Source organism: Muscardinus avellanarius (genome assembly GCF_963383645.1).
Source record: "Muscardinus avellanarius genome assembly, chromosome: 19".
NCBI lineage: Eukaryota > Metazoa > Chordata > Mammalia > Rodentia > Gliridae > Muscardinus > Muscardinus avellanarius.
Window position 1 is genome coordinate 15,874,809 of NC_137805.1, and position 26,747 is coordinate 15,901,555.

The following is a 26,747-nucleotide window of genomic DNA, read 5'->3' on the forward strand; positions in this document are numbered from 1 at the left end:
TCCGACAAGGTGCTGAGGAGGGCAGAAGGCCTAGGTCTTGGAGCAGTTGCCTGTGGCCAGCACAGACTGCGTTCCAGCAAGATGACCGGCCTGCTCAGTCACCAGAGGACACACTCGGGGGAGAAGCCATACATTTGTGGTGTGTGTGAAAAGGGCTTCAGTCTAAAGACGTGCCTGACCAGGCACCAGAAGCTGCACTCGTGGAAGAAGCCCTTTGTGTGTGTCGAGTGCAGGCGACGCTTTACACGGAAGGCCTCCCTCATCATCCACCAGAGGACGCACTTGGGCGAGAAGCCGTTTGTGTGCCAAGACTGCGGCAAAGGCTTTACTCTGAAGTCGACCTTCGTTAGACACCAGATTACCCACTCAGGCGAGAAGCCCTACGTGTGCCTTGAATGCGGGCGAGGCTTTAACTTTAAGTCCCACCTCATCATCCACCAGAGGACACACTCAGGTGAGAAGCCGTACGTGTGCAGTGAGTGCGGCAAAGGCTTCAGCCGGAATTACCACCTCATCAACCACCAGAGGACACACTCGGGCAAGAAGCCCTACGTGTGCAGTGAGTGTGGCAAAGGCTTCAGCGAGAAGACCACACTCATCAGACACCAGAGGACACACTCAGGCGAGAAGCCCTACGTGTGCAGTGAGTGTGGCAAAGGCTTCAGCGAGAAGACCACACTCATCAGACACCAGAGGACACACTCAGGCGAGAAGCCCTACGTGTGCAGTGAGTGTGGCAAAGGCTTCAGCATTAAGTCCAACCTCTTCGTCCACCAGAGGACACACTCGAGCGAGAAGCCCTACGTGTGCCGCGAGTGTGGCAAAGGCTTCAGCCAGAAATCCCACCTCACCATCCACCAGAGGACACACTCGGGTGAGAAGCCCTACGTGTGCAGTGAGTGTGGCTAAACCTTCAGCCATAAGTACCAGCTCATCATCCACCAGAGGACACCCACCAGAGGAAAAGAAAGCAACCAGGCAAGGTGGGATGCGTTCGCAGTCCCGGTACGGATTGGATTCGGTGCGAGAGCCCAGTACTGGTAGCTTCAACCAGGAGACTGTTTCTCCTAAAAGATCAGAGCTGCGAGATCCGAGTGTGGACTGGGAGGCTGAGCCAGGAGGGGCGCGATTTCAAGGCCAGCCTCCGCCTGCACTCTTCCTGAAGGACGCCCGGCTAAGGGCAGTACAGTGAACCGTCAAAAGGCAGGAACCCGGCACACGCTGCGGCCCCGCAGGAGCAGGGTTTCCGCAGCTGCCCGCCCTGGGGCCTCTCTTCTTCGCCCCCTTCCACGGGGTTAAGGAACCTTCCCGAATAGTCGTAAGAGAGCTCTTCTCCCGGGCCGATGGCCGTGGCTGCGAAGAGGGCCAGTTTAGGTACCATCGAGTCGACTCGGACAGGGACCATGACCAGGTTGGGCTGGCAGGAGTGGTTCAGGAACCGGCCGGCGTTGCCGATGGACGTGGGGTCCACGAAGGTCTCCAGGACCGGCCCGCCACACACGTGCTCCCTGACGGCGATGATGTAGTTGGGGTCCTGCCTCTTCTGCGAGTGAGTTCTCCTCCGCGCTTCCGAGGCGCCCAGGACCTCGCCGGCGTATTCACAGACGAATCTCCCTTTGGGTATCAACTCCAGGGTCCGCAGCCCCCAGCCCTTTCTGTCTGTCTTGAACACCTGCAGGCGGAACTGCAGCCCCCTCTGGACCACTCTGTTTGTGCAATGGTCCGCACACTGGCACAGGGCGTTGCATTCAAAGACGGGCCTGGAGTACTTGGCTCCCGGGCCTAGCACCCTGAGGCACAAGTGCTCGTCCTGGAGGAGGCAGGGGCAAGAGCCGGGGAGGCAGGGGGCGGCGCCGCACCTGCAGCCGGGAAAGGTTATCTGAGTGGGGTCCGTGGCTGCTCCAGGTCCCATGACGTGATCCGGGGTGTACTGTCAGCGTAGATTTAGTGGACCTAAGATTTCAAAATATGTGTTATCATTTCTTATTTCTTATAAACATGTCAAAGTTCCAGATCTGTAATGAAGCAAAATTAAAATAAAGGCCACAAAACACAGACATTCTGAGACCACTGATGGAAGGTGCTTTTTATTACATTTCGTGGAATCGTAAAGAGTTTGACTACTGGTCCTCTCCTCCACCCTCACATTCAAAGAGAATACAAGGCGCCCGAAGACTGCCCCAGACAGGCCTCTGAGTGGAGCTGGAGTGGCGGCTTGCGGCGGGCGCGCTGCATCCTCCTAGGTCTGCTGAGGGAGCCTTCTGGCCCCAGCCCTGCCCACAGCTCCTGCACGCACGAGGATCCTCCCCCCGCTGTGGCACCTAATGCAAGGCCAGGTGTGACCTGTGGCTAAAGCCTCGGCCACACTCTCTGCACACGCACGGCCTCTCTTCCAAGTGCACCCGCTTGTGTGTGAGTGAGGCTGACTTGCTGCTGAAGCCCAGGCGGCACTGCCGGCACGTGTACGGCTTCTCCCGCGAGTGCTTTCTCCGGTGCTGATGAGCCCTAACTGGTGGCTGAAGCCTCGGCCGCACTCCTGGCACACGTATGGCTTTTCCTTCGAGTGTGTCCACTAGTGTCCAACAGAGATGGACTCCTGGCTGAAGCCTTTGCCGCACTCGTGGCACACGTCCGGCTTCTCTCTGCAGTGCTTCTTCTCGTGGACGATGAAGTGGGACTTCCGGCTAAAGCCTCACCTGCCGCACTCGAGGCACATGTATGGCTTCTCACCGAGTGCGTCCTCCCAGGGATGGGAGGTGGAGCTTCTGCTTAAAACTTTGCTCACATCGTGGCACACATAGTGCTTCTAACCCAAGTGTGTCCTCTGGTGGATGGTGAGGTAGGACTTCTAACAAAGCCTTTGCCACACTCACTGCTCACGTACGGCTTCTCCCCTAGTGCGTCCTCTGGTGGATGGTGAGTCTGGCCTCACCACTGAAGCCTTTGCCACACTCGCTGCACACCTATGGCTTCTCCCCGAGTGTGTTCTCTGGTGGATGTTGGGTCTGGCCTCCTCACTGAAGCCTTGGCCACAGTCGTTGCACACATATTGCTTCTTGCCCGAGTGTGTCCTCTGGTGTCTGGTGAGTGTGGACTTCTTGCTGAAGCCTTTGCCACACTCACTGCACACGTAGGGCTTCTCGCCTGAGTGTGTCCTCTGGTGTTTGGTGAGTGTGGACTTCTCCCTGAAGCCTTTGCCACACTCACTGCACACATATGGCTTCTCGCCCGAGTGTGTCCTCTGGTGGATGATGAGGTAGGACTTCCGACTGCAGTCTTTGCCACACTCACTGCACATGTAGGGCTTCTCGCCCGAGTGTGTCCTCTGGTGGATGATGAGGTAGTACTTCTGGCTGAAGCCTTTGCCACACTCACTGCACATGTACGGCTTCTCGCCCGAGTGTGTCCTCTGGTGTCTGGTGAGTGTGGACTTCATGTTGAAGCCTTTGCCACACTCACTGCACATGTAGGGCTTCTCGCCCGAGTGTGTCCTCTGGTGTCTGGTGAGTGTGGACTTCATGCTGAAGCCTTTGCCACACTCATTGCACACATAGGGCTTCTTGTCCGAGTGTTTTCTCTGGTGGATGATGAGGTAGGACTTCTGGCTGAATCCTTTGCCACACTCACTGCACATGTAGGGCTTCTCGCCCAAATGTGTCCTCTTGTGGACGATGAGGTTGGACTTCACGCTGAAGCCTTTGCCACACCCACTGCACACGTAGGGCTTCTCGCCCGAGTGTGTCCTCTGGTGGATGATTAGGTAAGCTTTGCATTTATAGCCTCGCCCACACTTGTGGCACACGTATGGCTTCTCATCAGAGTGTGTCCTCTGGTGGATGATGAGGTAGGACTTACAGTTAAAGCCTCGCCCGCATTCATGGCACATGTAGGGCTTCTCGCCTGAGTGGGTAATTTGGTGTCTGTTGAGTGTGGTCTTCTTGCTGAAGCCTTTGCCACACTCACTGCACACGTAGGGCTTCTCGCCCGAGTGTGTCCTCTTGTGGACGATGAGGTTGGACTTCACGCTGAAGCCTTTGCCACACTCACTGCACACATACGGCTTCTCGCCCGAGTGTGTCCTCTGGTGGATGATTAGGTGGTAATTACGGCTGAAGCCTTTGCCGCATTCACCGCACACGTAGGGCTTCTCACCTGAGTGTGTCCTCTGGTGGTTGATGAGGTTGGACTTACAGTTAAAGCCTCGCCCGCATTCAAGGCACACATAGGGCTTCTCCCCCGAGTGTGTCCTCTGGTGTCTGGTGAGTGTGGACTTCACGTTGAAGCCTTTGCCACACACACCGCACACATATGGCTTTTCCCCCGATTGTGTCCTCTGGTGACTGAGCAGGCTGGTCATCTTGCTGGAACGCAGTCTGCGCTGGCCACAGGCAACTGCTCCAAGACCTAGGCCTTCTGCCCTCCTCAGCACCTTGTCGGAGTCTTTGGGGGTCCTCGTCTGAGCCAGGCTCTCCTCCATCCCCAGTGCTCTGATGTGATGCTGGGAGCTACCTAGTGGCCTCTGGGGTGGCCTGGGAAATTCTCCAAAAGTACTTTTCTTGGGCCTACAAAACCGAGACTTGGAGCCTTCTCTGTCTTGATCTTCTGCTCTGTGGCTACAGGATCTATCGTCCGAGGCTCGCTGCTCCTTCTGGTCCTCCGCGTGTGGGTCCCCAGGTGCAACAAGTCTTTCTGCACATAAGCATGTGAAGATCCAGGGGCAGTGGCCACACAGCACATTTTGCTCCAGAGATTTCTGGTTGGAGAAATCAGGAGGGCAGAGAGTAATGGAGTGCAGGGGCGGGTTTGGTCCTGCCAGAGAAAGAGAAGCTCAAGTCAGATGGAATTCATTTGATGGTGAGACTTGACCACATTCTTCAAATCCTTAATTGCAAATGTTACTGACCAAGAGGTACTTTATTTATTTATTTATTTATTTAGTGGGTCTGGGGATGGAACACAGAGGATTTAACCTCCAAGCTACACACCCTGCCCAATTTTTTATTCTTGTTCTTTTGAAACAGGGTCTCACTGAGTTGCAGACGACCTCACTAAGTAGCTCAGGCTGTCCGCAAACCACAATCCTCAGGTCTCAGCCTCCCAGATGCTGGGATTACAAGTGTGCACCACCACGCCCGGCTCCAAGAGTTACTGTATATGAGCAACTTCCCAGCACAACAGTACAGCTCAACAGACAGGGGACAGCACAGGCATCACAGGCACTCTTGGGTGTATAAATAGGGACAACATCGACAGTCTACATGATTCTCACTACGATAACCTTCCAACGCACAGCAACACACACAGAAACCACGCCTGAAACTTGTGTTCTTTTTTCTCACTGAGAGCTAGCTAACTAGTGAACTGTGCTCGTCTGATCAAGAGATAGGTAGAGTGCACAGTCATCTGCACTGGGTAGAGGGCCCGTGTAGAGGGCTGCTCAAAAAGTGGTTACGAGCTAAGCACTGTGGCAGACACCTGCAATCCTGGTTCTAGAGACTCTGTGTCAAAATAAGGGATGAAAAATAGGGCTGTGGGTGTAGCTCGGAGGTAGAATGCCCCTGAGTTCCATCCCCAATACTGCAAAAAGAAAAAGAATAAAAAACAGGGCTGGGAGTACAGCTTGGAGGTAGAATGTCCCTCAGGTCAATATCCAGTACCACAATAAATGATTACATACATACATACATACATACATACATACATAACTACATACATACATAAATAACATCTGAGCCGGCTGTAGTGGCTCACGCTTGTAATGCCCATGCTTGGCAAGTGGAGACAGAAGGATTGTGCTGGTTCGAAATCAGCCGTGCTGGCTTAAGAGATCCTATTTCCAAATAAAAAATATAAAATAGGTCTGGGAGTATAGCCAGGAGGTAGAAGGGCTTCCAGGAACCCCAGTACCACAAAATACAATAAATAAAATAAAATATATATAAAAAATATATAAATAAAAAATAACACCTTAAATAAAAACTCATGGTCTAAGTTGGCACGGTAGTGCATGAATGTAATTTTTTCATTTGGGAGGCAGCAACAGGAGGATTGCGGTTCATGGACAGCCTCTGCGACTTGGTGAGGCCCTTCACAACTTAGTGAGACCCTGTTTCACTAAGAGTAGGGCAGGGGGTGTTGCTCAGAGGTAGAATGAACCTAGGTTCAATCTTCACGACCACAAATACTTAAAAATGCAAAGGACAATTTGACAAGAGTCACTGATACCTGAGAATTGCTGCGCTCTTAGGTTTTATATCAAGTAGTATTTGATGAAGAAGAATACGGAAAGTTAAGGATGTATATGATACACACTTGGAACAGGGCTCAGTCAACGTTTTCTTAATGAAATTAAATAGATTAAGTTTTAAGGGCTAAAAGAGAAAATGAAGGACGTTATATTTATTTTTACATAACCTTTTTTTTTTTTCGGTCCTAGTGATGAAACTCAGGGACACTGCACCCCGGATCCACACCGCTACCTGTACTTTTTAAGTCTTTTCATTTATTTATGTATTTATTAACAGGTTCTCAAAAGTTGCGAAGGGCCACGCTAAGTAGCTGGAGCTGTCAGTGAACCATGATCCTCTCATCTCAGCCTCCCCAAGACTGGGATTACAAGCGTGCGCCACCACGCCTGGCAGTTTACATAACCATGGAAAAGTGTACAAACCACTCTAAGCTTACAGTTGCTTTGAGCACTCCAATTAAATTTCTCAACTGACTTTTAAGCTTTATGTCTCCCACTGGGCTTTGTTTTCTTTACATCATTCAGTGTCTGCTCTATTCTTCTTGATCTTTTCTAAAAAGATGATAACAAAAGAGAAAAAAAACCGACAAACATGTACAAGAGTTACCCCGGGAAGGCCAGGGCTTCCTGTAGGAGGAAGGCGACAGGAGACCCAGGGAAGCGCTCACGGGGTGAGGATGAGGTCGGGAAGGGAGGCCGAGCCAGGCAACGTGAACGCAGGCCGAGAGCTCCAGAGGCAGCTCCCTGCACTGGGGCTCGGCGCCGCCTCCCTCCGGCCTCTTGGCTGCTCACACCCTGCATCCTGGAGCTCACTGGCCCAGTTTCCTGCCACTCACCCGCACGGGAGGCTGGCGCGCATCTGCTCTCTTCTCTCCACGCCTCTTTCCCTTGCTCCAGCTGGACGATCAGCTTTGGTTTAGAAAACGGAATTCCTGCCCACAGGAAAGGATGACAAGATGACCTTACGTCCTGGGTCAAGGGCCAGGGAAGAATTCAGAGGCAAGGCAGGTGAGGAGCTTGAAAGGGTGCGGCAAGGACCTGAACGAGTGGGGCCGATCCACTCACGGAGGCGCTGATTCTGTTCCAAGCCAGGTGGATGAACACCGCTGTCACCCATCACGGAAAATAAGTTACTAAGGAAGAGAGCCCAGCTCAGAGGAAAAGGCCCAGAAATGCAGAGTATCAGCCAGAGCGCATGTGCGTGTGCGTGCACACACACACACACACACACACACACACACACACACACACGCTTTCAATTCGACAAACCTTACCTTCATGGGAGAAAAAAAATAGTTTTGCTTTTGAGTGCTACCCAAAGACCAAGTTAAAAATAAACATTGCTAGCCAGGCATGGTGGCACACACTTGTGGTCCCAGTACTTAGAAGACTGCGACAGGAGGATCTCATGTTTATGGACAGCTCAGTAACGTAGTGAGGTCCTGTTTCAAAATAAAATAGCGCTAGGAGTGCAGCTTGGAGGTAGAATGCCCCTGGGTTTAATCTCCAGTACCATAAAGACAGCAACAGAAAGAGAAAGAGAGAGAGAGAGAGAGAGAGAGAGAGAGAGAGAGAGAGAGAGAGAGATTATTGTCTCAAATATATCCTAAACTGGAAGAAATGCCAGTCCTAAGCATACCACACTTACCCAGAGAGACCAGGTTTCTGTAGTTCTCCAGCATCACCTCCCTGTACAGGGTCCTCTGATCAGGGCTCAGCAGGCTCCACTCCTCCTGGGAGAAATACACGGCCACATCCCTGAACGCCATGAGAGCCTGGAACACAGACACGGCCCTGCTCACCTGAGGCCTGGCCTTGCTCGGGTGAGGGCCAGGGAGCAGGCTGCTCTGGGAGGCAGGGGGCCTCTAGATTCTGCCTCAACTGCACTGCTGTTCCCATAAGTGCTGACACCTTTAAACCCTGTCCCTATACAGCCAGCTGCACTTGTGAACAAACACATTCAACGTCCTGGGTGGCCTGCTTGGGGTATACATGAGAAAATGAAAAATTTCTAAGTTTTGAGAACTTTAGCTCTAGGCAGAAGAGCAAACAATATAAAAAAATTAAACAGTAGTTAAGTACAACAGACTGAGTTTTAAATATTTAAAAGGACAGTGATCGTATTGGTGCTGGGGGATCTAAGGAACTGAACTCATACAGTTCCACAACGGCAAAGACTAAACCACAGCCCAGCCTTTTCTGATTCCCACAGTCCGCGGCCTGCTCTGGCTGAGCTCATGAGAACTGGCCACGTATATACAGCACAGTATCTGAGGGGGAGGCCTCCTCCCCACCAGTGAAGGCCGCCATTCTCTTCCACTATGCAGTGTGAGGGCCATGGAAACCCACGACTGAATGTTGTTCAAAGCAGCACACAGCCAGGCAGGAGAACCGACAGCTGCCGAGAGAGGAATGCGGGACTATGGGTGGAGGAGCAGTGAGGGGAGCACGGGGCTCCGTGCTCCCTGGAGAACCTCTCACCATTAGAGCCTCTTTTCCTGGAGGAACCAGCTGGAGCTCCGATCCTAGGAGAGAACACTGCGGGAAATGCTAACATTGAACGCAGAAAACCTGCACCAAAACCTGCACATGGTTCAAGAGGCATAGGCAGAGGCGCTCACCTGAGCCGGGCAGTCAGGAGCCCAGGAGTACTCCCTTTCCCCAGCAGGCAGTCCTCTTGTGCAGCCAGTGTTTCAGGACACAGAGCAAGAACAAAATGTGTTCAGCGAAGTCACTGGGAATCCTCCAGGGCCAACACGGCGGCACCTCCTCCTCCTTAAGCACCAGGGGGGATCTGCCACAGAAGACAAGGACAGGCTGTGAGCGGCTTCCTAGGCGCAGAGCTGGGATGTGGTCTAGGAGCTGAGCCTGCCAGCGGTGGCAGTGGAGTTCACGTGTAATACCAACATCTCAGGAGGATGAGGAAGAAGGATTGCAACCTTGAGGCCAGCCAGGAAACTTAGTGAGACCCTGTTTCAAAATTTTAAAAGATAAAAAAAAAAAAAACATCTGGGGTGCAACTCAGTGGCAGAGCATTCCTAAATTCAATCCCCAGAACCACAAGAAGGAAAGAAGAAAGGGAGGAAGGGAAGCAAGGAGGGAGATATGAAGCCTCCTCTGACACGCTGTCAACACTGAGCATGAAGCCTTCCTCTGCTACTGAAGATGAAAGGAAAGACGTGCTGAGCTCGTACTACACAGAGACTGTTCCAGACACCGCGTCGCGCCTCATCTGTCCTTACAACAGCCCCATCAAGAAGCCGTGTTACCACTTCACAGACCAGAACACTGAGGCGCAGTGAGATCAGTCCCTCCCCCCTTGGTGACAAATTATAAAGCGACAAGCTGCAGAGATCTGGCTGTGGAGACGAGGCTCTTCAAGGCTGTTGGAGTCTGTGAGATGAGTCAGGCTGGTCACGAGGCTCTTCAGTGTGGATTCTGCGTGACAAGTCTGGGGAGGGCCACCTGCTTCTGGGCACCTGCCGTTTCTCATTGTAAAACAGGAAAATGGAACATAAAATCCTGTGCGTTTGGTGGCCAACGCCAGCCCCCTGGACCTTGCAAGACTTGCCAAAGAAGCCCCAGCTCGACCGCCTCCTCCAAGGCCAAACCCAGGGACGGTCAGACAGATTGATACCCTAGATCGTGCCACCGTGGCCACCCCATGCCCAGTCAAACCACGCTTGTCCGCTTAAGCCACGTGCCCTGCGCCCTGCCTTAGAAAGGCAGGATTGAAACCAAGGGGTCTTTCTATTCCGGGTTCTTTTCCAGCGGATATCGACGAACTCTGAGGACTAGGAAGAGTACAGAAATATGAAAGCTTCTTTTAGGTTAGGGAAAGATAAGGCAACAGAACAGATAAGAGCAAAGACAGAGTACAAAGGGGGGTCCTGAAAATAGTGATCCCGACACCCTTGGGAAGCAGGGTGTGTGTGTGTTACTGGAGAGGGAACCCGCGGCATTCTACCTTTGAGCTAAATCCCAGCCTAGTTTTCATTCTTCATTTTGAAACAGGGTACAAGTGGGCTTTTTTAACATACCAGAGGGTTTCTATCAGCTTTTTTTTTTTTTTTTTTTTTTTTTTTGGTGGTACTGGGGGAGGAACCCAGGGCCTTTTCTACCTCCAGGCTATACTCCCAGACCTATTTGATACTTTATGTAGAAACAGGGTCTAAGTTGCTGGGAGCCTCACTCAGTAGCTGAGGCTGCCTTCAACCTGTGCGATCCTCCTGTCTCAGCCTCCCAAGCGCGGGGAGTACAAGCGTGCACCGCCACGCCGGCTTCGATCTGCTTTTTTATGATTAGTCAGAATTGGGTTGGGGGACCGCGGCTTGTGCAGTGTCAGCCCTTCACCTGAACCACCTGGGGGCCGCTGGGGCCTGGTTCCGTGGCCTCGTACTCTCACCCTCTGCTCACCTCGCCAAGCTCCCTGGGGACGCAGATGGCCACTTTAAAGCTTTCTGTTCCTGGCCCTCGGCCCTGCCTCCGATCAGGCCTGACCACCACCAGCTCGGAAGCCAACGAACCACCGGACCTGGCGCCAGGGACAGTCCCGTCGCCTGCGATCTCAGACCCCTACCACCCCACGCCCCGAGCCCCCGACCCTGCAGACCTACGGCATGAGCGACCCCGTCGCCATGTCGGATTTCACCCCAGCCGAGTCTCTCCGCCACGAGAACCCTAGGACAGAGGCCCGGCCGCGCACTCACCTCCCACCGCTCGCAGCTCACCGCAAGTTACTTCTCCAGAGGCAGCGCTGCCACGGGCTCCGCCACCCGCGGCCGGCTCGTCCGCACCGCGCTGCGGGCTCTCCTCCACGCAGAAAAGGGCAGGGCGAGCGGGGCTCCGGCCTCACTCTCCACCGCCGGGAGGAAAGAGGGGTGGCTCTGGGCCCTTAGCGCAGGCTCGCCACAAGAAGTTTGCCTGGACTACAACTCCCAGGATCCTCTCCGCGGCGGTCCTCATCTCCCAAGATGCTCCACGGCTGCCATTGGCTAGCTGGGTTTCTAATGGTGACGCGTTAGGGCCAGCTGGAGATGGCGGCCTCTTTAACTTAAAATCACACTCCTTAGTCATGAAGAGCCTCTCTGATGATGCTCCGCCTTGCTGAGTACCTGCTCTGTGCTTCTCATAGACACAAGTCCCAGCGAGCCCTGCGGAAGTTCACAGCGGTCTTTTTACCTGGACTTGGGCAGGCTCAGGGCCTTGTTCTCCCATCCAGCGCTATGCAGTTGGAAATCAGTGCCCATATTCCGGGGTCACGGGCAGGTGGATCCCTATCCAGCTTGTTTACAATTGAGGAGGTGGCCCTGGGGACTGAACCCGTGGTTGCCGGAGGCTTGCCTGGAACTTCAAACCTTCAGTCTCAACTCCAAGTCCTGAGATTACAGGTGTGCACCATCGCCGCGCCCGTCCTTATATACTTTTCCCCTTTTTTGCAGTACTGGAGATTGAACCCAAGGGCATTCTACCTATGAGCTACTATCTTTTATTTTTTTTAATACTTTCTTTTTAAACAGGCCTCACTAAGTAGCTGAGGCTGGCTGCTAACCTGTGATTACTCCTGTCTCAACCTCCCAAGGACTTGAATTTCAGGCCTGTGCCACATGCTCAGCTAACAGAATAAAAGAGACAAAATGTAAACAATTACAAGAGAATATAATTTCATTTTTAAAATATGAGACAGAATACACTGACAAAAGAATAGAACTGAAATAAGAATTTGATAGCCGGACTTGGTTGCCTACGCTTGTAATCCCAGCATTCAGGAGGCTGAGACTGGAGGATGGCGGTTAGCGGACAGCCTCAGCCAGTTAGCGAGGCCCCTTGCACCTTAGTGAGACCCTGTTTCCAAATAAAGTATAAAATATGTCAGGGAGTATAGCCCAGAAGTACAAAAGCCCCTGGGTTCCACCCCAGTACCGCAAAAATAAAATAAAAAGGCAATAAATAGGGCAGAGGGGATAGCTCGGAGGCAGAATGCCACTGGGTTCCATCTCCAATAATACCAAAAAAATTGATAATCAAATTATTGTTAAAATATCTATATTATAATTGATTGATAATTTCACTGAAGGCATGGGGAATAGAGGTTATGGCCAAAATAACGTTAAATATTTAGCTTAGGAAATTTAGAATACCTTTTAAATTTAAAATTTAGGAACTAGATTTTAGAAATTTCACTTTAGAGCCGGACGTGTTGGCACACACTTGTAATCCTAGTACTTGGGAAGCCGAGACAGGCGAATCTGGGTTCACAGGCAGCCTCAGCTACTTAGTGAGGCTCTCGGGAGGTACAATGCTCCTGGGTTTAATCCCTAGCACTGCAAGCGTGCACGCACGCATACACACACACACACACACACACACACACACACACACACACACGGCTCACAGTTCAGAGGCCAGCAAGACCCTGTTACAAAATAAAAAATCAAAAGGCCTGGGGAGTGGTTTGGGGTGTAGAATGCCCCTGAGTTTAATCTCTACTACAAAAAAATTAACTTTAGTATTGACCTTTATTAAACTTATATTTAAAATTAATATTAGAAATTTAAAATAGGTGTTCTAGCCGGTCGTGGTGGCGCACGCTTGTAATCCCAGCATTCAGGAGGCTGAGACTGGAGAATTGCGGTTCGTGGACGGCCTCGGCTACTTAGGCCCTATGCAACACAGTGAGACCCTTTTTCAAAATAAGGAATAAAAAATAGGGCAGGCGGTGTAGCTTGGAGGTCAAATCCTCTGTGTTCCATCCCCAGACCCACTAAATAAATAAATAAATAAATAAATAAATAAATAAATAAATAAAGTACCTCTTGGTCAGTAACATTTGCTATTAAGGATTTTGAAAAATGTGGTCAAGTCTCACCATCAAATGAGTTCCATCTGACTTGGGCTTTTCTCTCTCCGTCAGGACCAAACCCGCCCCAGCACTCCATTACTCTCTGCCCTCCTGATTTCTCCAACCAGAAATCTCTGGAGCAAAACATGCTGTGTGGCCACTGCCCCTGGATCTTCACATGCTTATGTGCAGAAAGACTTGTTGCACCTGGGGACCCACACGCGGAGGACCAGAAGGAGCAGCGAGCCTCGGACTATAGATCCTGGAGCAACAGAGCAGAAGATCAAGACAGAGAAGGCTCCAAGTCTCGCTTTGGTAGGCCCAAGAAAAGTACTTTTGGAGAATTTCCCAGGCCACCCCAGAGGCCACCAGGTAGCTCCCAGCATCACATCAGAGCAGTGGGGATGGAGGAGAGCCCAGCTCAGTAGAGGACCCATGGAGACTCCGACAAAGTGCTGATGAGGGCAGAAGGCCTAGGTCTTGGAGCAGTTGCCTGTGGCCAGCGCAGACTGCGTTCCAGCAAGATGACCGGCCTGCTCAGTCACCAGAGGACACACTCGGGGGAGAAGCCATACGTGTGCGTCGTGTGTGGGAAGGGCTTCAGTCTGAAGATGTGCCTGACCAGGCACCAGAAGCTGCACTCGTGGAAGATGCCCTTTGTGTGTGGCTAATGCAGGCGACACTTTACACGGAAGGCCTCCCTCATCATCCACCAGAGGACGCACTCAGGCGAGAAGCCGTATGTGTGCCAAGAATGCAGGCGAGGCTTCAGGCTGAAGTTTATCCTCACCATCCACCAGAGGACACACTTGGGTGAGAAGGCGTACGTGTGTGAGTGCCGCAAAGGCTTCACTCAGTAGTCGACCTTCGTTAGACACCAGATTACCCACTCAGGAGAGAAGCCCTACGTGTGAATTGAATGCGGGCGAGGCTTTAACCGTAAGTCCAACCTCATCATCCACCAGAGGACACACTCTGGTGAGAAGCCGTATGTGTGCAGTGAGTGTGGCAAAGGCTTCAACCAAAAGTCCCCCCTCATTATCCACCAGAGGATGCACTCGGGCGAGAAGCTGTACGTGTGCCAGGACTGCGGCAAAGGATTCAGCCAGAAGTCCAAACTCATCTACCACCAGAGGACACACTCAGGCAAGAAGCCATACCTGTGCCACGAGTGTGGGCAAGGCTGTAAACGCAAGTCCTACCTCATCATCCACCAGAGGACACACTCGGGTGAGAAGCCCTACATGTGCAGGGAGTGTGGCAAAGGCTTCATCGAGAAGTCCACACTTACCAGACACCAGAGGGTACACTTAGGTGAGAAACCATACGTGTGCCACAAGTTTGGGCAATGCTATAACCACAAGTCCCACCTCATTCACCAGAGAACACACTCGGGTGAGAAGCCCTACTTGTGCAGTGAGTGTGGCAAAGGCTTCAGCCAGAATTACAGTCTCACCATCCACCAGAGGACACACTTGGGTGAGAAGCCCTACATGTGCAGCGACTGTGGCAAAGGCTTCAGCCAGAAGTCCCACCTCACTATCCACCAGAGGACACACTCGGGTGAGAAGCCGTACGTGTGCAGTGAGTGTGGCAAAGACTTCAGCCGGAAGTCCCACCTCATCATCCACCAGAGGACACACTTGGGTGAGAAGCTGTACGTGTGCAGTGAGTGTGGCAAAGGCTTCAGCCGGAAATCCAGTCTCACCATCCACCAGAGGACACACTCGGGTGAGAAGCCCTACGTGTGCAGTGAGTGTGGCAAGGGCTTCATCCATAAGTCCAGACTCACCATCCACCAGAGGACACACTCAGGCGAGAAGCCCTATGTGTGCAGTGAGTGTGGCAAAGGCTTCAGCCGTAAGTACCACCTCATCATCCACCAGAGGACACACTCAGACGAGAAGCCATATGTGTGCAGTGAGTGTGGCAAAGGCTTCAGGCTGAAGTCCATACTCACCAGACACCAGAGGACACACTCAGATGAGAAGCCGTATGTATGCAGTGAGTGTGGAAAAAGCTTCAGCCGCAAGTTGCAGCTCATCATCCACCAGAGGACACACTCAGGTGAGAAGCCATATGTGTGCAGTGAGTGTGACAGAGGCTTTGGTCGGAAGTTCTGCCTCATCATCCACCAGAGGACACACTCAGGTGAGAAGCCGTAAGTGTGCAGTGAGTTTGGCAAAGGCTTCAGCGAGGAGGCCAGACTCACCATTCACCAGAGGACACACTCAGGTGAGAACCGTAAGTGTGCAGTGAGTGTGAAAAAGGATTCAGCCAGAAGTCCTAACTCACCATCCACCAGAGGACACACTCAGGCGAGAAGCTGTACGTGTGCAGCGAGTGCAGCAAAGGATTCAGTTAGAAGATCTACCTCATCATCCACCAGAGGACACACTCGGGTTAGAAGCACTATGTGTGCCACGATGTGAGCGAAGTTTGAACCAGAAGTTCCACTTTCTGCCACCTCTGATTCCTCTTCCTAGGCATTTGCGTGCGTGAAAGATTCACGCGCAAAAAATTGGCTGGCTAAAGCAAGGCCGGGATCGGAGCCTGCCATGAGGCAAGGCTGGTGCTGGGGCTTCCAAGGCCGGGATCAGAGCCTCCTGAGGGGTTAGGCTGATGCCGGGGCCAGTGGCTGGCATCAGAGCCTTCCATGAGGCAAGGCCGCTATTGAGGCCTCTGAGGCCAGGATCGGAGCCTGCCGAGGGGTTAAGCCGGTGCTGGAGCTAGCGAGGCCGGCATTGGAGCCTGCCGTGAGACAAGGCCGGTGCCGGGGCCTCCGAGGCCGGGATTGGAGCCAGCTGAGGGGTTAGGCCAGTGTCGGGGCCAGCGAGACCAGAATCGGGGCCTCCAATGAGGCGAGGCCGCTGCTTGAGCCAGCGAGGTCTGGATCAGTCCACCGGGTAGCCAGGCCACAACTGGGGCCGTCAAGAGTGGGATCGATATTTCCAATGCGGCATGCACAAAGAAATATTGCAGAAAATTAAAACCAGGTGCTTCCCCTAATCAGCAATAACTAGGAGGAAAGGCACAACAGGAAGTGGTCAGGCTATAGAAAGGACCCTATAGTGAAGCAATTAAGGTGACCAATCAGAGGGTATGGAAAAGGGGAGGATGGAGCCTCTTTAAAAAGCAGGAGGTACATAAACATATGTATCAAAGTTAATCACCAAACAAGCATGGGATGAGGGAGGGGGAGGGAATGGGATGGGGCGCACACTTGTAATCCCAGCATTCAGGAGGCTGAGACTGTAGGATTGCGGTTCGTGGACGGCCTCAGAACTTAGGCCCTATGCAACTCAGTGAGACCCTTTTTCAAAATAAAGAATAAAAAATAGGGCAGGGGGTGTAGCTCAGAGGTCAAATGCCCCTGGGTTCCATCCCCACACCTGCAAAAAAAAGAAATTTAAAAGTTTTTTCTCAAAAAACATACGTTTTTTTCTCACTGAGAATATTTTGACAATTCTCAAACCCAAATACATGAACACCAGCACTGGAAAATTAAGTAAGTGGACAGCAGGAGGTAGGGGTCAGATTTCTCACTATTGAAGCACATCATAGAATTAACTTTTTTTTTCTTTTTTGGCAGTATTGGGGATGGAACCCAGGGGCATTCGACCCCCAAGCTACACACCAGTCCTATTTTTGTTTTGAAACAGGGTCTCACTGAGTTGCAGAGGGCCTCACCAAGTAGCTGAGGCTGGCTATGAACTAAGATCCTCCTGTCTCAGCCTCCTGAATGCTGAGATTACTACCGGGCACCACCTTTATTTTTTTTGAAATGAGGTCTAAGTTGCTGAAGGCCTTACTAGGTTGATGAACCTGTGATCCTCTGGTCTGAGCCTCCCAGGTTCTGAGATTACAGGTATGTGTCACCACGCCCAGTTCAGAATTCATTTGTGTACAGACAAATTTGATCTATTTTTTTATTATGATTTAAGACTGACTCCCGCTTACAAAAGTCAATTCTCTATGTTGTGTTACAGACGGCCCTGCAATTCAGAACTCAAAGCAGAAATTCAAGCATCATCCTCACTCCCAGTTCTACAAGTTGACTCGGCTCGGCTGAATGGTCGTCATTGCGGCTCCCATGAGGCTGCAGTCGTCGGCTGGGATCCCGTCCTGTGAAGCCCCGGCAGGACAGAGCATCCACGCGGCTCGCTCGCTGCCCGGCGTCCACGAGGCCGCTCCGTGGCTGGAGTTCTCAAGCTCAGCAACAGGGTTTGAAGAGGAGAGTTTAAGGCCTCTCATGAACCGAGCTCAGGGGCCCCTTAATATCACTTCTGCTATGTGAGGGGAGGGGCCAAGGGTGGGATTGGGACTGAAGCTAGAGGCAGTCTATCTCCCAGCCACACCCCAGGCTTTTTTATTTTGAAATGGGCCTTGCTAGGTCACTGACATTTGCACTCAGTTGCTGAGGCTGGCCTCACACCCACAATCCTCCTGGCTCAGCCTCCCTCAGGGGTAGGATTGTAGGTGTGTGCCAACACACCTTTGGTTCTACTTTTTGTTGTTGTGGCGGTGGTGGTGGTTTGTTTTGTGGTACTGGGGATTGAGCTCAGGGGCATTCTACTTCAGAGCTGCATGCCAAGGCGCTTTTATTTTTTGGTTTGAAACAGGGTCTTCCTAGGTTGCTGCAAGTCTCACTAAGTGCGTGCTAGTCTCTGCTCTACCCTTGATCAGGCAAGTTGACAAGGCTGTCCCAGATCCACAAGGAAGGAAACAAGACTTTCTCTCATTGTACTCAAATAGGGAAGGAAGGAATTGAGGATGTCTGTCTCAGAGAGTACACAGTCTGCCCTCTCAACACTAAATTTCATCGGCATGCTATGTGAAATATATATTCATGCCTCTTGCTAATATGCGCTAGATTTTTTGCAGAACTGAGGATGGAACCCAGGGGCATTCTACCTCTGAGATACACCCCCAGCCCTATTCTTTATTCTTTATTTTGAAACAGGGTCTCACTGAGATGCTGAAGGCCTAAGTAGCTGAGGCTGTGTGCGAATCGCGATCACCTGTTTCAGCCTCCTGTCTCAGCCTCCCGAATGCTGGGATTACAAGCGTGCACCACCACGCCCGGCCTAAGATGCCATATTTAATTCTACTATGGTGCTGCCTCAAAATTCAGGACCTTGTTATCTCCGTCAAGTCTTCGTGCAGAGATGTTTTAAGAACATTGAAGTAAAAATGCACATCTAACTACAGTGTTATTGCAGGGATAGGATAACTACAATACATGCTTTATTAAAAAGCGGATCATGCTGTAATTGCAGTATTTGGGAGTCTGAGACAGGACGACACAGATATTTGAGAGCTAAGAGTAAAGCAAGAAAGGGAACATCACAGAACACAAGAGAAGAGGCAGCTGAGGTGGGACTGTTAGGAGGAAGCCGTTCTTCCTGGAGATTCCTCCTCACTTGAAATCTCTTGATATAGTTCCTAGAGTCTCTCTCCACACAGAAGCAGACTTTATGATCTATGAGTGACTCGATCCTTACGCCTTCCAAGGACTTAATCTTGCATAATAGTGTGTGGGGAGCCATTAAGGCTTTTATCTTACCTTGTCTCAGCCTTACTCAAAAGTGCACTTCTGACTGTGCTTCCCAGAGTCACCAAGGTCTGGAGTCATGGAGTCTAAGTAAATAAGACCCCTCACAATGACTGATGCTAACTGTTCTGTCTGCTAGTTAAGATTAGGTTTGTGTAGTACCAGGCTCCCGTGTGACTCGCAAAGTGATATATGTGCTTTGGATTTCCATGATTGCATTCCTGTACAACCCAAAGCTGGAAATTGTATAAATACCAGGAGAGAAAGAAACCTGGTTGTCGGCCAGCAGAGATATCGGCCCAGGAGTTTGCTGGCGACCCTCCCATGCTTGTTCATCCTCACGCCTCCCTTCAGAACCTGTACTTTTGCCGACTGGCTCCGGCAATAGTGGACCAAAGATTTCAAAATATGTGTTATCATTTCTTATTTCTTATAAACATGTCAAAGTTCCAGATCTGTAATGAAGCAAAATTAAAATAAAGGCCACAAAACACAGACATTCTGAGACCACTGATGGAAGGTGCTTTTTATTACATTTCGTGGAATCGTAAAGAGATTGACTACTGGTCCTCTCCTCCACCCTCACTTTCAAAGAGAATACAAGGCGCCCGAAGACTGCCCCAGACAGGCCTCTGAGTGGAGCTGGAGTGGCGGCTTGCGGCGGGCGCGCTGCATCCTCCTAGGTCTGCTGAGGGAGCCTTCTGGCCCCAGCCCTGCCCACAGCTCCTGCACGCATGAGGCTCCTCCCCCCGCTGTGGCACCTGATGCAAGGCCAGGTGTGACCCATGGCTAAAGCCTTGGCCACACTCTCTGCACACGCACGGCCTCTCTTCCAAGTGCACCCGCTTGTGTGTGAGTGAGGCTGACTTGCTGCTGAAGCCCAGGTGGCACTGCCGGCACGTGTACGGCTTCTCCCGCGAGTGCTTCCTCCGGTGCTGATGAGCCCTGCCTGGTGGCTGAAGCCTCGGCCGCACTCCTGGCACACGAAAGGCTGTTCCTTCGAGTGTGTCCACTAGTGTCCAACAGAGATGGACTCCTGGCTGAAGCCTTTGCCGCACTCGTGGCACACGTCCGGCTTCTCTCTGCAGTGCTTCTTCTTGTGGACGATGAAGTGGGACTTCCGGCTAAAGCCTCACCTGCCGCATCGAGGCACATGTATGGCTTCTCGCCGAGTGCGTCCTCCCAGGGATGGGAGGTGGAGCTTCTGCTTAAAACTTTGCTAGCATCGTGGCACACGTAGGGCTTCTAACCTGAGTGTGTCCTCTGGTGGATGATGAGGTTGGACTTCTAACTTAAGCCTTTGCCACACTCGCTGCACACGTACGGCTTCTCGCCCAAGTGTTCCTATGGTGGATGGTGAGTCTGGCCTTCTCGCTGAAGCCTTGGCCACAGTCGCTGCACACATATTGCTTCTTTCCCGAGTATGTCCTCTGGTGTCTGGTGAGTGTGGACTTCTCGCTGAAGCCTTTGCTGCACTCACTGCACACATATGGCTTCTCGCCTGAGTGTGTCCTCTGGTGGATGATGAGTGTGGACTTCTCGCTGAAGCCTTTGCCACACTCATTGCACACATACGGCTTCTCGCCCTAGTGTGTTCTCTGGTGTCTGGTGAGGGTGGACTTCTCCCTGAAGCTTTTGCCACACTCACTGCACACATAGGGCTTCTCGCCCGAGTGTGTCCTCTGGTGGATGATAAGGTAGGACTTATGGCTGAAGTCTTTCCACACTCACTGCACACTGGCTTCTTGCCCGAGTGTTTCCTCTTGTGTTTGATGAGGTAGTACTTATGGCTGAAGCCTTTGCCACACTCACTGCACACGTAGGGCTTCTCGCCCGAGTGTGTACTCTGGTGGATGATGAGGTAGGACTTCTTGCTGAAGCCTTTGCCACATGCACTGCACATGTAGGGCTTCTCGCCCGAGTGTGTACTCTGGTGGATGATGAGGTAGGACTTCTGGCTGAAGCCTTTGCCACACTCACTGCATACGTAGGGCTTCTCGCCCGAGTGTGTCCTCTGGTGGATGGTGAGGTTGTACTTCACGCTGAAGCCTTTGCCACACTCACTGCACACATACGGCTTCTCACCCGAGTGTGTCCTCTGGTGTCTGGTGAGTGCGGACTTATGGATGAAGCCTTTGCCACACTCACTGCACACGTATGGCTTCTCGCCCGAGTGTGTCCTCTGGTGGACGATGAGTGTGGACTTCTCGCTGAAGCCTTTGCTACACTCACTGCACACATACGGCTTCTCGCCCGAGTATGTCCTCTGGTGTTTAGTGAGTGTGGACTTCTCCCTGAAGCCTTTGCAACACTCACTGCACACATAGGGCTTCTCGCCCGAGTGTATCCTCTGGTGGATGATGAGCTGGGACTTCCAACTGCAGTCTTTGCCACACTCACTGCACATGTAGGGCTTCTCGCCCGAGTGTGTCCTCTGGTGGATGATGAGGTAGGACTTCTGGCTGAAGCCTTTGCCACACTCACTGCACACATATGGCTTCTCGCCCGAGTGTGTCCTCTGGTGTCTGGTGAGTGTGGACTTCACGCTGAAGCCTTTGCCACACTCACTGCACACGTAGGGATTCTCGCCCGAGTGTTTCCTCTGGTGTCTGGTGAGTGTGGACTTCATGCTGAAGCCTTTGCCACACTCACTGCACACGTAGGGCTTCTCGCCCGAGTGTGACATCTGGTGGATGATGAGGTTGGACTTATGGTTAAAGCCTCGCCCACACTCGTGGCACACGTACGGCTTCTCATCAGAGTGTGTCCTCTGGTGGATGATGAGTTGGGACTTAAAGTTAAAGCCTCGCCCGCATTCATGGCACACGTAGGGCTTCTCGCCTGAGTGGGTAATCTGGTGTCTAACCAAGGTCGACTTCAGAGTAAAGCCTTTGCCGCAGTCTCGGCACACAAACGGCTTCCCGCCCAAGTGCGTCCTCTGGTGGATGGTGAGAATAAACTTCAGCCTGAAGCCTCGCCCGCACTCTTGGCACACATACGGCTTCTCGCCTGAGTGCGTCCTCTGGTGGATGATGAGGGAGGCCTTCCGTGGAAAGCGTCGCCCGCACTCGCCACACACAAAGGGCTTCCACGAGTGCAGCTTCTGGTGCCTGGTCAGGCACATCTTCACACTGAAGCCCTTCTCACACACGCCACACACATATGGCTTCTCCCCCGAGTGTGTCCTCTGGTGACTGAGCAGGCCGGTCATCTTGCTGGAACGCAGTCTGCGCTGGCCACAGGCAACTGCTCCAAGACCTAGGCCTTCTGCCCTCCTCAGCACCTTGTCGGAGTCTTTGGGGGTCCTCGTCTGAGCCGGGCTCTCCTTTATCCCCAGTGCTCTGATGTGATGCTGGGAGCTACCTAGTGGCCTCTGGGGTGGCCTGGGAAATTCTCCAAAAGTACTTTTCTTGGGCCTACCAAACCAAGACTTGGAGCCTTCTCTGTCTTGATCTTCTGCTCTGTCGCTCCAGGATCTATCGTCCGAGGCTCGCTGCTCCTTCTGGTCCTCCGCGTGTGGGTCCCCAGGTGCAACAAGTCTTTCTGCACATAAGCATGTGAAGACGCAGGGGCATAGGTCACACAGCACGTTTTGCTCCAGAGATTTCTGGTTGGAGAAATCAGGAGGGCCGAGAGTAATGGAGTGCTGGGGTGGGTTTGGTCCTGCCAGAGAAAGAGAAGGCCAAGTCAGATGGAACTCATTTGATGGTGAGACTTGACCACATTCTTCAAATCCTTAATAGCAAATGTTACTGACCAAGAGGTAAGTTCTTTCTTTCTTTCTTTCTTTCTTTCTTTCTTTCTTTATTTATTTATTTAGTGAGTCTGGGGATGGAACACAGAGGCATTTGACCTCCAAGCTACACACCCTGCCCAATTTTTTATTCTTGTTATTTTGAAACAGGGTCTCACTGAGTTGCAGACGACCTCACTAAGTAGCTCAGGCTGTGTGCGAACCGCAATCCTCAGGTCTCAGCCTCCCAGATGCTGGGATTACAAGCGTGCACCACCACGCCCGGCTCCAAGAGGTACTGTATATGAGCAACTTCCCAGCCCAACAGTACAGCTTAACAGACAGGGGACAGCAAAGGCATCACAGGCACTCTTGGGTGTATAAATGGGGACAACATCAACAGTCTACATGATTCTCACTACGATAACCTTCCAACGCACAGCAACACACACAGAAACCACGCCTGAAACTTGTGTTCTTTTTCCTACTGAGAGCTAGCTAACTAGTGAACTGTGCTCGTCTGATCAAGAGATAGGTAGAGGGCACAGTCATCTGCACTGGGTAGAGGGCCTGTGTAGAGGGCTGCTCAAAAAGTGGTTACGAGCTAAGCACTGTGGCACACACCTGCAATCCCGGTTCTAGAGACTCTGTGTCAAAATAAGGGATGAAAAATAGGGCTGGGGGTGTAGCTCGGAGTTAGAATGCCCCTGAGTTCCATCCCCAATACTGCAAAAAGAAAAAGAAGAAAAAAGAGGGCTGAGAGTACTGCTTGGAGGTATAATGTCCCTCAGGTCAATATCCAGTACCACAATAAATGATTACATACATACATACATACATACATACATACATACATAACATCTAAGCTGGGTGTGGTGGCTCATGCTTGTAATCCCCGTGCTTGGGAGGTGGAGACAGGAGGATCGCACTGGTTCGAAGCCAGCCGTGCTGGCTTAAGAGATCCTATTTCCAAATAAAAAATATAAAATAGGTCTGGGACTGTAGCAAGGAGGTAGAAGGGCTTCCAGGAACCCCAGTACCACAAAATACAATAAATTAAAATAAATAAAATAAAATAAATAAATATAAAAAATGAAAAAATAAAAATAACACCTTAAATAAAAATTTATGGTCTAAGTTGGGCATGGTGGTGCATCCTTGGAATTTTAGTATTTGGGCGCAGCGACAGGAGGATTGCGGTTCATGGACAGCCTCTGCGACTTGGTGAGGCCCTTCACAACTTAGTGAGACCCTGTTTCACTAAGAGCAGGGCAGGGGTGTTGCTCGGAGGTAGAATGAACGTAGGTTCAATCTTCACGACCACAAAAACTTAAAAATGCAAAGGACAATTAGACAAAAGTCACTGATACCTGAGAACTGCTGCGCTCTTAGGTTTTACATCAAGTAGTACTTGATGAAGAAGAATATGGAAAGTTAAGGATGTATATAATACTTGGAACAGGGGTTAGTCAACTTTTTCTTAATGAAACTAAATAGTTATAAGGGCTAAAAGACAAAATGAAGGACGTTATATGTATTTTTACATCACCTTTTTTTTTTTGCGGTTCTAGTGATGAAACTCAGGGACACTGTACCCCAGATCCACACCACTACCTGTACTTTTTAAGTCTTTTCATTTATTTATTTATTTATTATTTATTTATTTATTTATTTATTTATTTATTTATTTATAAACAGGGTCTCACTGAGTTGCGAAGGGCCTCGCTAGGTAGCTGGAGCTGTCAGTGAACCGTGATCCTCTCATCTCAGCCTCCCCAAGACTGGGATTACAAGCGTGCGCCACCACGCCTGGCAGTTTACATAACCATGGAAAAGTGTACAAACCACTCTTAGCTTCAGTTGCTTTGAGCACTCCGCTTAAATTTCTCAACTGACTTTTGAGCTTTATGTCTCCCACTGGGCTTTTTTTTCTTTATATCATTCACTTTCTGCTCTATTCTTCTTGATCTTTTCTAAAAAGATGTTAACAAAAGAGAAAAAAAAAACACACAAACATGTTCAAGAGTTACCCCGGGAAGGCCAGGGCTTCCTGGAGGAGGAAGGCGACAGGAGACCCAGGGAAGCGCTCACGGGGTGAGGATGAGGTCGGGAAGGGAGGCCGAGCCAGGCAACGTGAACGCAGGCCGAGAGCTCCAGAGGCAGCTCCCTGCACTCGGGCTCGGCGCCGCCTCCCTCCCGCCTCTCGGCTGCTCACACCCTGCATCCTGGAGCTCACTGGCCCAGTTTCCTGCCACTCACCCGCACGGGAGGCTGGCGCGCATCTGCTCTCTTCTCTCCACGCCTCTTTCCCTTGCTCCAGCTGGGCGATCAGCTTTGGTTTAGAAAAAAAAATTCCTGCCCACAGGAAAGGAAGACAAGATGACCTTACGTCGTGGGTCAAGGGCCAGGGAAGAATTCAGAGGCAAGGCAGGTGAGGAGCTTGAAAGGGTGCGGCAAGGACCTCAACGAGTGGGGCCGATCCACTCACGGAGGCGCTGATTCTGTTCCAAGCCAGGTGGATGAACACCGCCGTCACCCATCACGGAAAATAAGTTACTAAGGAAGAGAGCCCAGCTCAGAGGAAAAGGCCCAGAAATGCAGAGTATCAGCCAGAGCGCATGTGCCAACATAAAACCCTGTGCGTTTGGTGGCCGACGCCAGCCCCCTGGACCTTGCAAGACTTGCCAAGAAGCCCCAGCTCGACCACCTCCACCAAGGCCAAACCCAGGGACGGTCAGACAGATTGATACCCGAGATCGTGCCACCGTGGCCACCCCATGCCCAGTCAAACCACGCTTGTCCGCTTAAGCCACGTGCCCTGCGCCCTGCCTTAGAAAGGCAGGATTGAAACCAAGGGGTCTTTCTATTCCGGGTTCTTTTCCAGTGGATATCGACGAACTCTGAGGACTAGGAAGAGTACAGAAATATGAAAGCTTCTTTTAGGTTAGGGAAAGATAAGGCAACAGAACAGATAAGAGCAAAGACAGAGTACAAAGGGGGGTCCTGAAAATAGTGATCCCGACACCCTTGGGAAGTAGAGTGTGTGTGTGTTACTGGAGAGGGAACCCGCGGCATTCTACCTTCGTGCTAAATCCCCAGCCCTGGTTTTCATTCTTCATTTTGAAACAGGGTACAAGTGGGCTTTTTAACATACCTGAGGGTGTCTATCAGCTTTTTTTTTTTTTTTTTTTTTTGGTGGTACTGGGGGAGGAACCCAGGGCCTTTCTACCTCCGGGCTATACTCCCAGACCTATTTTATACTTTATGTAGAAACAGGGTCTAAGTTGCTGGGAGCCTCACTCAGTAGCTGAGGCTGCCTTCAACCTGTGCGATCCTCCTGTCTCAGCCTCCCAAGCGCGGGGAGTACAAGCGTGCACCGCCACGCCGGCTTCGATCTGCTTTTTTATGATTAGTCAGAATTGGGTTGGGGGACCGCGGCTTGTGCAGTGTCAGCCCTTCACCTGAACCACCTGGGGGCCGCTGGGGCCTGGTTCCGTGGCCTCGCACTCTCACCCTCTGCTCACCTCGCCAAGCTCCCTGGGGACGCAGATGGCCACTTTAAAGCTTTCTGTTCCTGGCCCTCGGCCCTGCCTCCGATCAGGCCTGACCACCACCAGCTCGGAAGCCAACGAACCACCGGACCTGGCGCCAGGGACAGTCCTTCGCCTGCGATCTCAGACCCCTACCACCCCACGCCCCAAGCCCCCGACCCTGCAGCCCTACGGCATGAGCGACCCCGTCGCCATGTCGGATTCCACCCCAGGCCGAGTCTCTCCGCCATGAGAACCCTAGGACAGAGGCCCGGCCGCGCACTCACCTCCCACCGCTCGCAGCTCACCGCAAGTTACTTCTCCAGAGGCAGCGCTGCCACGGGCTCCGCCACCCGCGGCCGGCTCGTCCGCACCGCGCTGCGGGCTCTCCTCCACGCAGAAAAGGGCAGGGCGAGCGGGGCTCCGGCCTCACTCACCACGCCGGGAGGAAAGAGGGGTGGTCCGCCCCTTAGCGCGGGCTCTCCACAAGAAGTTTGCCTGGACTACAACTCCCAGGATCCTCTGCGCGGCGGACCACACCTCCCAGGATGCTCTGCGGCTGCCATTGGCTCGCTGGGTGTGTCTCTGGGTGACGCGTTAGGGCCAGCTGGAGATGGCGGCCTCTTTAACTCAAAATGACACTCGTTAGTTGAAGAGCCTCTTAGATGATGCTCCGCCTTGCTGAGTACCTGCTCGGCGCTTCTCTAGACTACAAGTCCCCGCGAGCCCTGCAGGGACTTCCGCATCCGGGCTCTCCCCCTGACTAGTGGAAGTGCCCAACCAGGTGGCGCTTTGGCGCTTTTACTGGAGCGGAAGTTCACCAGTGGTCTTTTTACCTGGAC

The 26,747-nt window shown here is 51.9% G+C and overlaps 1 protein-coding gene across 1 annotated transcript; it reads right to left on the bottom strand.

Annotated features, from left to right (window-relative positions):
• Nucleotides 1–1,174: 1,174 nt before the first annotated feature.
• Nucleotides 1,175–7,364, bottom strand: LOC308277272 (histone-lysine N-methyltransferase SETMAR-like; the record flags this gene model as incomplete). The annotated part of the gene is made up of 3 exons (XM_080716437.1): nt 1,175–1,930; nt 6,855–6,874; nt 7,214–7,364. 3 exons carry the CDS (start codon nt 7,362–7,364, stop codon nt 1,175–1,177), a joined length of 927 nt encoding a protein of 308 aa, XP_080572563.1.
• Between the last annotated feature and the right edge of the window lie 19,383 nt (nt 7,365–26,747).